This window comes from Zea mays, chromosome 5 (genome assembly GCF_902167145.1).
Source record: "Zea mays cultivar B73 chromosome 5, Zm-B73-REFERENCE-NAM-5.0, whole genome shotgun sequence".
In the NCBI taxonomy this organism is placed as follows: domain Eukaryota; kingdom Viridiplantae; phylum Streptophyta; class Magnoliopsida; order Poales; family Poaceae; genus Zea; species Zea mays.
In genome coordinates this window covers 210,623,420-210,635,432 of record NC_050100.1, presented here as the reverse complement: position 1 = coordinate 210,635,432, position 12,013 = coordinate 210,623,420, and the positions used below count along the sequence as shown (strand labels likewise).

At 46.1% G+C, this 12,013-nt stretch overlaps 1 protein-coding gene across 2 annotated transcripts; it reads left to right on the top strand.

Annotated features, from left to right (window-relative positions):
* Window positions 1-3,271: 3,271 nt before the first annotated feature.
* LOC100193340 (uncharacterized) lies at window positions 3,272-9,886 on the top strand. 2 transcript variants are annotated; one of them, NM_001138475.2, is made up of 18 exons: window positions 3,272-3,604; window positions 4,645-4,817; window positions 4,910-5,022; window positions 5,565-5,753; window positions 5,834-5,901; window positions 6,014-6,097; window positions 6,828-6,881; window positions 7,578-7,658; window positions 7,737-7,830; window positions 7,931-8,004; window positions 8,069-8,179; window positions 8,268-8,312; window positions 8,407-8,463; window positions 8,552-8,656; window positions 8,731-8,847; window positions 8,924-9,027; window positions 9,187-9,352; window positions 9,464-9,886. In NM_001138475.2, exons 1-18 carry the CDS (start codon window positions 3,515-3,517, stop codon window positions 9,593-9,595), a joined length of 1,857 nt encoding a protein of 618 aa, NP_001131947.2. In that variant the 5' UTR covers window positions 3,272-3,514; the 3' UTR covers window positions 9,596-9,886. The 2 variants fall into 2 exon arrangements, with proteins under 2 accessions (NP_001131947.2, XP_035823586.1); XM_035967693.1 differs by having other exon boundaries at window positions 3,282-3,604; window positions 9,470-9,882.
* Window positions 9,887-12,013: the final 2,127 nt, after the last annotated feature.

The following is a 12,013-nucleotide window of genomic DNA, read 5'->3' as shown; positions in this document are numbered from 1 at the left end:
CCAGGTCTTGGCAAGGTCCTGGGACGAGGAGGACCCCGACATGGGTAGGGTTTCGGTGCCGGCACGTGTCCAGGTCTTGCCCTCCGCACAGGTGAAGGCCTGCTGCTGCCACGTGGCGTGTGGCCCATGACATAAGCTAGCAGGTCGAGCTCGAAGCAAGGTCCATACAGCCATGCAGCCTTTGCATTTATTGTGGGGAGGATGCGCCGCCTGCCACCACGCTGACGAGCGACGTGCCCTCTCGGCATTTAATGCGCCCCGTCCCATCTGCTGGCAGACGATGTCAGGCCCATCCAGCAGACGGAGCGGCTGATCAGTCTACTAGCAAACAGTGCGCCCGTGCCGAACGGTGCGCTGTACTCATTTTCCCTTCTACAAGAAGCTTCCCCTGCACGCCGAAGATACGCAGATCTCGGACGTCAGGGCACAAGAAGATCGTCTCGGCAACAGACATTAGTGGCTCCAAGCGTCATATTCTTTATGTCCCTGGGCCCACATGTCGGGGCCCAGTACCTTTGTGCATGCCCCCTTTCAGCTATAAAAGGGGAGGCATGCGATGTTACACATATACGCAATCTTAGATCACACCTTAGACTCGCAAGCTCATACAAGCTCACAAGCAATACATCTCACAGTGGAGTAGGGTATTATGCTCCGGTGGCCCAAACCACTCTAAATCCTTGTGTGTTCTTGAGTTCTTCCCGTTCATTGCAATGATCAAGCAAAACGCCAAACCCTTCCTCATCTCAGGATTTAGGGCGGGTGCACTCTGCCACCCGGCCGGAGATTTGCTCTCCGACATTTGGCGCGCCAGGTAGGGGGCTAGACATTAGGTTTTTGCTTGTATTTTCTGTTCAACACCATGGTCCGTATCGCCGAGCATTGTGGCGAGACCTCTGAAGGCTTCTCCATGGAGGAGGAGGCTGCATCTTCTACGCCACAGAGCTCTAGCCATCCGACGCTTGGTGCTGCAGCCGTGCGCCCCGCACGACGGCGCACGCCAGGATGGGTGTCCCGGACTCCGTCAGGGGATACCCCCGCCGGGGCACTCTCTGTGGCCAGAGAGTTGTTGCGCCACTTGCCAAGCCCCACGGCCTCGCCAGGGGCTATGAGGCAGTGGCGCGATGACGTGGACCGCCTCCTTGGCATGGCGCACACTGGCTCGATCAGGCCCAGGCCTCGGTCGCCCTGGCGCCGGCACGAAGCATCTGCCTCGGAGCGCACGCCCTTGGTGAGGACTGCACCGATGGGAGATCTACGAACGGAGCTCAACCGCAGACGTGTAGAAGGAGACATGCAAGTTCCTCTAGAGGGACCAGGAGACCTGCGGGATAAACTCAACAACAGACGTGCGAGCAGAGATGCTTGTATCTGTTTGGAGAAGACACGTGAGCGCTGCAGCGGCCTCGGGCAAGATTTCGTTGCGGTCGTGCCACGGGCCCCAGGGGATGCTCGATTCCAGACCAGCATCCCGTTGGCTGGAGTAGGCTACACTGCCCTAGCGAACCACCTCCGCGCGACAACGTGGCCGCCCAAGTTTCGGCCACATCTGCCAGAAAAATACGATGGTACGACAAACCTGTCAGAATTCCTGCAGGTTTATGTCACTGCCATTACGGCAGCGGGTGGAGACACTGCCGTATTGGCAACCTATTCCATGTAGCCCTGTCTGGACCAGCCCAGACTTGGCTCATGAACCAAGCCCCAGGATCCATCTACTCCTGGGAAGAGCTCTGTGCGCGGTTCGTGGCAAACTTCGCCAGCGCTTACCAGCGGCACGGAGTGGAGGCACACCTCCACGCAGTGAGACAGGGATCCGAGGAGACCCTCCGAGCGTTCATTTCCCGCTTCACCAAGGTACATGGGACAATCCCCTGTATCTCGGATGCATCCATGAACACTGCTTTCCGCCAGGGGGTACTGAGAGCACCTAGAGGGGGGGGGGGTGAATAGGTGATCCTGTAAAAACTTGAAACTTAATCCACAAAACTTGATTAGGAGTTAGCACAGTAAAGCCAAGTGGCTAGAGAGGAGTTCTTGCAATAGCCACAAGAAGATCAACACAGATAGGCACAGTGGTTTATCCCGTGGTTCGACCAAGTCCAACACTTGCCTACTCCACGTTGTGGCGTCCCAACGGACGAGGGTTGCACTCAACCCCTCTCAAGCGGTCCAAAGACCCACTTGAATACCACGATGTTTTGCTTTGTTTACTATATCCCGCTTGCGAGAAATCTCCACAACTTGGAGCCTCTCGCCCTTACAATTTGATGTTCACAAAGAAGCACTGAGTAAGGATGGGATGAGCAACGCACACAAGACACAAAATCAGAGCACAAACACGCACACAAGTCACAACTCGAGCTCACAACACAACCCAAAGAGTTATCTACTCAAATGGAGCTCTAGTTGCTATCACAAAGAATCGAATGCACGGAATTGGAGTCTTGGTGCTTAGGAATGCTTAGAGAATGCTTGGTGTTCTCCTCCATGCGCATAGGGGTCTCTTTTATAGCCCCAAGGCAGCTAGGAGCCGTTGAAAGCATTCCAGGAAGACAATTCTTGTCTTCTGTCGCCTGGCGCACCGGACAGTCCGGTGCACCACCGGACACTGTCCGGTGCGGATTTCTTTCCTTCTTTGGCGAAGCCGACCGTTGGAGATTCAGAGCCGTTGGCGCACCGGACACTGTCCGGTGCACACCGGACAGTCCGGTGCCCCCTTCTGACCGTTGGCTTTGCCACGCGTCGCGCACGGATTACGCGGCCGACCGTTGGCCCAGCCGACTGTTGGCTCACCGGACAGTCTGGTGCACCACCGGACAGTCCAGTGATTTATAGCCGTACGCCGCCGACGAAACCCGAGAGCAGCCATTTCGCCAGAGTCAGCTTGGCGCACCGCCGAACACTGTTCGGTGCCCCACCAGACAGTCCGGTGCATCCAGACTGCGCAGAGTCTTAGCCCAAATTGATCTTTTCTATGAAAAGTTATGTAGGTTAATACCAAACACATATTAAGAGGCTCTCTATAATAAACCTATATTTTTTATATTAAGAGAAAAAGTTATTTTTTTATTGTTGTTGTCTATCTCTCTTTAGGTTTACACCGTTGCAAGATCATAAAAGATCTTTAGCATCTTTCCGCGGAATATAATATGTACGATAACGTTGAGTCAAGGCTAACACAGACAACAAAGTTATTAAGGTTAGTTCTACTAATCATTATCTAAATAAACTAGCTAACAATAAATTTGTATAGTATTTTCTAAATTTTATACGGTCAGCTGATACTCTTGCTGACACTCGAAGTTTGAAATGAGAGAGCTCATGGCGTGAGCGAGGGGTTGCAGGCAGCGCTCGCCTCCGCCCTTCTGGTATAAAAGCCTCTCACGCCGCACCCACATTTCTCACATCACAGTGCGGGCGGCGGGCGCCACTCTCACACCTACCAGGAAACCAATCAAAACTTAAAACCAATCGAAATTAGACCGGCGACGAGGATTAGCGCTCGCCGGCGATGGATTCTGACTACGGCGTGCCTCGCGAGCTCTCGGAGGTGCAGAAGAAGCGCACGCTCTACCAGCCCGAGCTGCCCCCCTGCCTCCAGGTACGCACCGCCAACGCACCTCCTCGTTACTCCTGCTACGTTCCGCGCGTGCGCCATTGCCCGCCTCCGGGTACAGATCTGCGATCTCTCAGGTCATGCGGCGCCAGATCCCGCATTGTCCTCCCGCCAGATCGGTTTGTTCCGTCGGCGATGATTTTTACGGTTCACCGTTCACGTACTCCCGATTTGTTTATTCGGGATCAGGACACAGTGCGTATCTGAGTATCAGTTGCGCTGACTGGTGAGACTGGATCTGGATTGTAGTGAACGTGGCTGGCGATGAACGTCACATCTGGATCGCGGTGCTGTCCTGTATTTTAGATCGGTTTTCATATCTGACTCGAGGGATGATTTGTTTTTTTATGCTGTCGTGGTTCATCTGTTTTATAGTGGCTGGTAGCAAATTGCAACTGGGAGTTAACTGACGAAATTATTCTGCAGCAATGATGATGGACCATCTTCCTGTACTCATGGATCCTAACTTAGGACTCGGTAGTCGCTATCAAATTGACCTTCTCATGTCTGGAATCACTTTTGAACTCTTTCATGTCTGGAATCACTTTTGAACTCTTCTCATGTCTGGAATCACTTTTGAACTCTTCTCATGTCTCGAATCACTTTTGAACTCTTTCATGTCTGGAATCACTTTTGAACTCTTCTCATGTCTGGAATCACTTTTGAACTCTTCTCATGTCTGGAATCACTTTTGAACTCGTCTATATGGCTACTCTCAATAATTTTCTGCGTCAAATTGACTTCTCTTGTATTTGGGTCCTTGGGGGCACCACTTTTTAACTGGTTCCTAGATGGGAAGAGCTTCCAATAGATTTCCAGAACAAATTTATTGTGGTTTTCTGACTTTCTGTTAGAGTTAGCGTCTTTTCTTGTGTTTGGGGCCTTGGGGCACTTCTTAACTGGTTCTTATACAGGAAGAGTTGTCAATAGATTTCCAGAACAGATTTCTTGTGTGTTTCTGTTAGAGTTAGCTCAGTTCACACACTAGGAAGTAGGAATGTATTTACTGATTGCATGTAATTCAGGGCACCACTGTCAGGGTGGAGTATGGTGATGCTGCAATTGCAGCTGACCCGGCAGGTGCTCATGTGATCAGCCATGCATTCCCTCATACCTATGGGCAGCCTATTGCTCATTTTCTCAGGAAGACAGCTGTTGTCCCTGATGCTAAGGTCATATCTGAACACCAGGCGGTCAGGTACATCTTTCATGTTCCTGTACATGAAAATTATTTTTGTGTTGCAAATATCATCTCTCTCAAAGATCCAATCCCTTTTGTTCCAAGTGCAGGGTTGGCATTGTCTTCTGTGGCAGACAATCCCCAGGAGGCCACAATGTTGTTTGGGGGCTCTATGAGGCTATCAAGGCCCACAACCAAAACAGCAAACTCATTGGTTTCCTTGGTGAGTAATTTGATACTTTTCGGTAATCACCTAGAGCATCACATCGTCTACATTGTCTTCACTTTTTAATTCCAATTTGATTCTGCTGACTAGCACTTGCTTCAACATGAGTCCTAAAAACTGTGCATTTGGTTATTGCTGATTTTTTGGCTCATACTAATAACTTTGTTCGTTTATTTGAATTAGATTAGTAGATAATCAACTACACAAAGTTGATGTATTGTTTTGTGTTCAGTCATAAATGTGGATGGCATTTTGAAAATCTTCGACCCAACTTTCATGGGTTTGTTTCGTCAAACTAGCAGCATATGCAGGCATTTCTTAGGTTTGCAGTCCAAAGCTGATGACATTACTAATATGCATATAGATACCAAAACTTTGGGAGACACCTTATGTCCTGCGCTCCTGGCCCTTGACTTTCTTGGGCCTTAGTTTGTCTAGCCCTTGCTTTCTCTTGCTTGCCAGAGCTGAAATTTAGATGCATGCCTAACATAAACTGAAAACTTTTGATGTTTTCTGACACATTTATCTTGTTGAAACAGGTGGATCAGATGGTCTGCTAGCACAGAGAACCTTGGAGATCACTGATAAAGTTATTGCTTCATATAAAAATCAAGGTGGATATGACATGCTTGGTCGAACAAAGGATCAGATTAGGACGACAGAGCAGGTCAATGGTGCTATGGCTAGTTGCCAAGCTTTGAAGTTGGATGCTCTGGTTATCATTGGAGGTATGCTGTGTTTTTTCATCTACTAAGATTTCGGTAGTGTACATTTGTCTCATTAAAATTTTGATTGTCATCTTTTGAAGGTGTCACTTCCAACACTGATGCTGCTCAACTTGCCGAGACATTTGCTGAGGCAAAGTGTGCAACAAAGGTACATTGGAGTTTTTTTATTCTATATTACCACCTTTTCTTGTTTCTTTCTGTCTAGTTTTTGTGATCACGTTTCCTTGTCTGTGGATGAACTGATCCCATCTATTGGACAGGTTGTAGGTGTTCCTGTAACTTTAAATGGGGACCTTAAGAACCAGTTTGTTGAGACAACCGTTGGCTTTGACACCATATGCAAGGTAGGGCTGCTGAATTGACATCACTATGTTTGGATTCCAATACATGCTTTGTAGTTATTCCCTCTGGTTCCCTAAAGCAAGTAATTTTGAGGTTGTCTTAAGTCAAACATTTTAAACTTTGACTACAAATAAATTCTTTTGGGTTGAATTTGAAAATATGAAAGTGATTTAAGTAGATTCATCTTGAAATGCAGTTTCATAAAGTTATATATTGACTATATTTTATAAATATTTATAGCAAAAAGTGGAGGTCAAAGTTGTATTTTGGAGACCTTGTCGATGTCCAAAACAACTTGCTTTACGTACCTGGAGGGAGTAATGTTTTTATGGTGCTCCATTTTCTTTATAGTTTCTCTACATTGCTTTATTACCTGAAGCGCAGCCCTAGCGCAGGTGCAGTGGTGAGTGGGGACTGGTGAGAGCTGTCTCACTGAGTCATTAGTTCGCGGGTTTGAGGCAGCCTCTCCGCATTTGCGGGGGGAAGCTTTGCCTTGGTTTATACCTTCCATAGACCCCACTCATATGGGAGTTTCTTTCACTAGGTCTGCCTATTATGTGTTTTGTACAGTTGTTTTCACCATTGAGGTTTCGTATTACCTGACTTTGGTGTGATACTACTCTATCTGTCACAGTTGCAGTTTACAGTCACATTTAGCATGTAGTGTTTAATGTTCCATTACTACTTACTAGTTTGTAATGGTCCTCTTGATCTTATTTGTTGTTCTATCAGGTGAACGCACAACTTATCAGCAATGTATGCACTGATGCTCTATCTGCTGAGAAGGTACGAATAAAATATGATATATAGCATTGCAGGCTCCTGTCTTGCAAATTGTTCATTATCGTATGTTATTGGCTGAATGTGAAGATTTACAATGGCACATTGTTGCTAAATGTTTTGAGGCAATCCCTGTACTAAATTAGTTTGCCATGATACTTATTCATGCTCAAACGAAAAGGAGACAGATGAATTTCTGGTCAACTTAAGTCTGGAACTCTGGATACAGAAAGAACCTTCAAAAGTCTAGGAAAGTCGCTATTGGCCATTCACCGTTAGTTTTAGTGATGGAGCCTACATAGGTGCAGGATGCAATGCCAGCTGAGGCGAAAAAGCCTCTAGCTGAGTTAGTTAGGTGGTCTGAGTAGCATTCCTCATGTCCTGACTCCCTGTAGGAGCGAATTTCAGACCGGGGTTAAAAAAATCCCTTTGTATGTCTTCACACAAAGCACAGGTCTAAGGCCTGGTCTCGGTCCCGTTCGTTCTCACATGGGCTATGGTGCCGCTGTGTATAGGTGGGGCAGGAGTTCGGGGGTTTTCTCAACATGTATGAGGTCTTCTTCTTAATGCAAGGTCGTTTTTTTGCAATGGCAGTTGAGCAGAAGTTTTACTGAAGATGCTACCAAAAGTTTTTTTTTCTTATGAATTTGAATTACTGGATCTAATTTCTGATCCGCCTTGTGTCTTTACTCTAAATGACAGTATTACTACTTTATTCGCCTGATGGGACGCAAGGCTTCTCATGTGGCATTGGAATGTGCTCTTCAATCACATCCAAACATGGTATGTTTTTTCCTTACTTGCCTGTGACCTGTCACATTTTTTTCCTCACACTCTTTCGAACTTGTATCATATGCTCAGGTTATCCTAGGAGAGGAGGTGGCTGCTTCCAAACTTACAATTTTTGATATTACGAAGCAGATTTGTGATGCAGTTCAGGCAAGGGCTGAAAAAGGTTGGTCTACATCTCTCTTGTCTATGAGAAGATGAGATGTTCCATGTGTTATTTTATCTTTATAACGACAATTTATTGATCTTCCTTGTACCTTTCCCAGACAAGAACCATGGGGTTATTCTTATTCCTGAGGGCCTTGTGGAGAGTATTCCTGAACTATATGCTCTGCTTCAGGTACGTTTACACGTCTTATGACTACCCATTTATAATTTTACTCACTTGAGCTATTTGTTTATAGGAAATCCATGGCCTCCATGGCAAAGGTGTTTCTGTTGAGAATATCTCTTCTCAGCTTTCACCTTGGGCATCTGCACTCTTTGAGTTTTTGCCCCCTTTTATCAGGAAGCAGGTATGTATTGTTTCATTTGATAATTCTAGGATGTTTGTAGTTCACATCAGAGTTCAGTTGTTTCAACATCTTTGTTTCTCTGATGCAGCTACTACTACATCCTGAATCTGATGATTCAGCTCAACTTTCCCAGGTACAATAGAATATGGAATATGTAAACCATCAAATCTGTTTTTAATTGTTGCTTCTGGTTGACCTTGAGTTTTTTTTTCTGTGCACTTGTGCAGATTGAGACTGAAAAGCTGCTAGCCCAGTTAGTTGAGACTGAGATGAACAGACGTTTGGTATGCTTTCTTTGGACTCTGTTGTACACAAGCAAACAGTAGATCTTTTATCACTGTAAGTTCATAATGTTCTCGGCCATTTTTGCAGAAGGAGGGCACTTACAAAGGAAAGAAGTTTAATGCAATCTGTCACTTCTTTGGCTACCAAGCTAGGGGAGCACTGCCTTCAAAGTTTGATTGCGATTATGCCTACGCAAGTCCCTCACCAGCTCATTTAATAAAGCATATTGATTGTTGTTGGTTTAACACGTGGGTTGTTGGTTTTAGGTTTTGGGGCATGTGTGCTACCACATCATAGCTGCCGGATTGAACAGTTACATGGCTACGGTGACAAATCTTAAGAATCCAGTGAACAAGTGGCGATGCGGCGCGACTCCTATTTCGGTAAGATTTGTGTTGATATGCCTAATAGTTTAGGAAAAGTAAGAATGTAGCGTCTAACCCATGTCTATCCCTGCAGTCTATGATGACTGTGAAGCGATGGTCGCGTGGCCCTTCAGCCACCCAAATTGGAAAGCCCGCTGTTCACATGGCTAGCGTTGACTTGAAAGGAAAAGCATACGAGTAAGTATAAGAATTGGCTTTTGCTATATTTTCATCAGTGGATACACGAACCATGTTGTTACGTAGTTACTCTTGGTCTTCGGCATCTGCCTTAGCTTCTTATCTGGAAGTATCAAGTACATATGGCCTTTGGTCCCAATAACACCTGCTTTTTTGCAGTGTGTTGAGACAGAATTCTTCCAGCTTTTTGTTGGAAGATGTCTACAGAAACCCAGGCCCGCTCCAGTTTGAAGGACCAGGTGCCGATTCAAAGCCTATTTCATTGTGCGTTGAGGATCAAGACTATATGGGCAGAATAAAAAAGTTGCAGGAATACTTGGAGAAGGTAGTTTTGATGCCCCTCCCCCCTGCATATTTTTTGCTTTAGACTCACAGAAAGCCACACTTGACAAGTTTTGCCTTTGCCATGCCTAATTCTTCTTGCTATGTGGTGCAGGTGAAGAGGATTGTGAAGCCTGGGTGCTCGCAGGATGTTCTTAAAGCGGCGCTGAGTGCCATGTCTTCTGTGACGGAAACACTGAACATCATGACTTCATCTTCTACCGGCCAGACTCCACTGAGTCATTAGGTACCATTTCATGGTATGGATCATAATCCCCACTTTTTTCAGTGGTGGCGATTAACGAGTTTAGGAACAGCAACCCTGGTATCATACGGGTTATTCTTTTGTAGCCTTTTGGAGAGTTCTATCGGTTTTGGATTCGGTAGTTTATGAAGGCTTGTTGATGAGTTTGAGCTCGAATAGCTTTTGAAACAGCCGGATGATGCCATCTTTAATAAACCAAATTCTGTGACTGCATTCACATTTCTGTCAGTCACCTGAGTGAGAAAATGTGAGTCTCAGCAATCTCTTCATCTGAAATTGTTTGCTTGTTGCTTTTTGCATGGAGGCTTCAAGCGATTTGATCGTTGGTCTGAGCTTAATCTCTTTCATGGCGTACTACATGTCATAGTGTAAAATTAGGTATTTATAGTGTGCTTCTTTTGGGAAATAAGCTAGTTTATCTTCTCACCCACTTTTTTGTTTTGTTTGTCGAATGGAATGAGTTGGTCCATCATCACCTCATTCCTCATAGTTAGTTATAGGGTATTTGGTTTGAGGAATAAGTTAGTCCACCATTTTCATACTTCTCACTTTTTTGTTTGGTTTTGTGGAATGAAATAAGTTGATCCAGCACCACCTCATTTTTATTAGGATGTTTGGTTTGAGGAATGAGCTAGTCCATCATCTTCTCACACATTTTTGTTTGGTTTGTAGAATGTGATGAGTTGATCCATCATCACCTCGTCCCTTATAGTTAATTAGTTAATACTAATATGAGGAATGGAGCAATCCCACTAAATTTGAGGAATAGATTCATGATACATCACATTATTTTGGATGGAGTGATTTCTCAAACCAAACATCCCTATAGTTAGTTAGTACTAACATGGGGAATGAGGTCATTCCACCAAATTTGAGTAATAGACTCATGATGCACCACCTTATGTTGGATGGAGTGATCCCTCAAATGAAACACCTTACTAATATGAGGAATGTGGTTGTCGGTGTTTTGACCCGAGAATCCTACAAAATAGTGAATTAGTGCTACGTGCCCAGGCCCAGATAGGTGATGTAAGAAGACACAAGCATTTATCCTGGTTCAGACAAGAGTGAAAGGATCACGATGCCCAAGAGGGGGGGGGTGAATTGGGCTTTTCTAAAAATCAACACTAATTAAAAACCTAAGCAAGAGCTAAACAAGAACCCAACTTCACCCCAACAACTAGCACTAAGAATATAATACTAGAAATGTAACAAAGCTAAGATAATACTTCAAATACTAGCTAAACAAATACACAATGTAAAGTGCTTGAATTAAGTGCGGAATGTAAAGCAAAGTTTAGAAGACTCCTCCAATTTTTCCCGAGGTATCGAAGAGTCGGCACTCTCCACTAGTCCTCGTTGGAGCACCCGCGCAAGGGTATCGCTCCCCCTTGGTCCTCGCAAGAACCAAGTGCTCACTACGAGATGATCCTTTGCCACTCCGGCGCGGTGGATCCCTCGAGACCGCTTACAAACTTGAGTCGGGTCACCAACAAGATCTCCACGGTGATCACCGAGCTCCCAACGCCACCAAGCCGTCTAGGTGATGCCGATCACCAAGAGTAACAAGCCGTAGACTTTCGCTTGACCAAGAGAAGCCTAATGCAAGTGGTGTGTGCTCTAGGTGGCTCTCACTAGCGCTAATGAGGAACAAGCGCGGATTATGATTCCCTAATCTCCTCACTAGGCTCTTGGTGCTTGCAATGCTCTACCAATGTGCTGGAATAAATGTGGAGTGCAAGACATTGAATATGGTGGGTGGAGGGGGTATAAATAGCCCTCACCCACCAACTAGCCGTTACAGGCAATGTGCTGCGCGATGGCGCACCGGACAGTCCGGTGCGCCACCGGTGCGCCAACGGTCACTTCCAACGGCTAGTTCTGACAGAGAGCCGTTGGACTCATGGCGCACCGGACAGTGAACAGTCTACTGTCCGGTGCACACCGGACAGTCCGGTGCGGTGTCCGGTGCACCACTAAAATTCAACTCAGAACACTGCGCTCTCGGGTTTCTGCGAAGGGAAGACACTGCCGTGGACCAGCCTGGCCCCACCTGGCAGAGGGTGCACCGGACAGTCCGGTGCACACCGGACAGTCCGGTGCCCCTAAGCCAGAAACCCTAACTCTTGTTTTTCAGCTGATTTTCAAATCGGTTTTTGCTCTAACTTGTGTGTGAGTTCTAGAGTGACACCTAGCACTGTATATGAGTGTGATTGTGCACCAACACTACACTAGAACTCTCTTGGTCAAACTACTCATCGACAACCCCTCTTTATAGTACGGCTAAAAGAGAATAAAAGACCTAACTAAATCGCGAGTGTCCACATCTTCTTGACACTCGGACTCCGTAGACCTTCACCTTTTGTTCCGTTGTTTTAGCCGTCGCTTCGAGTTCTTATC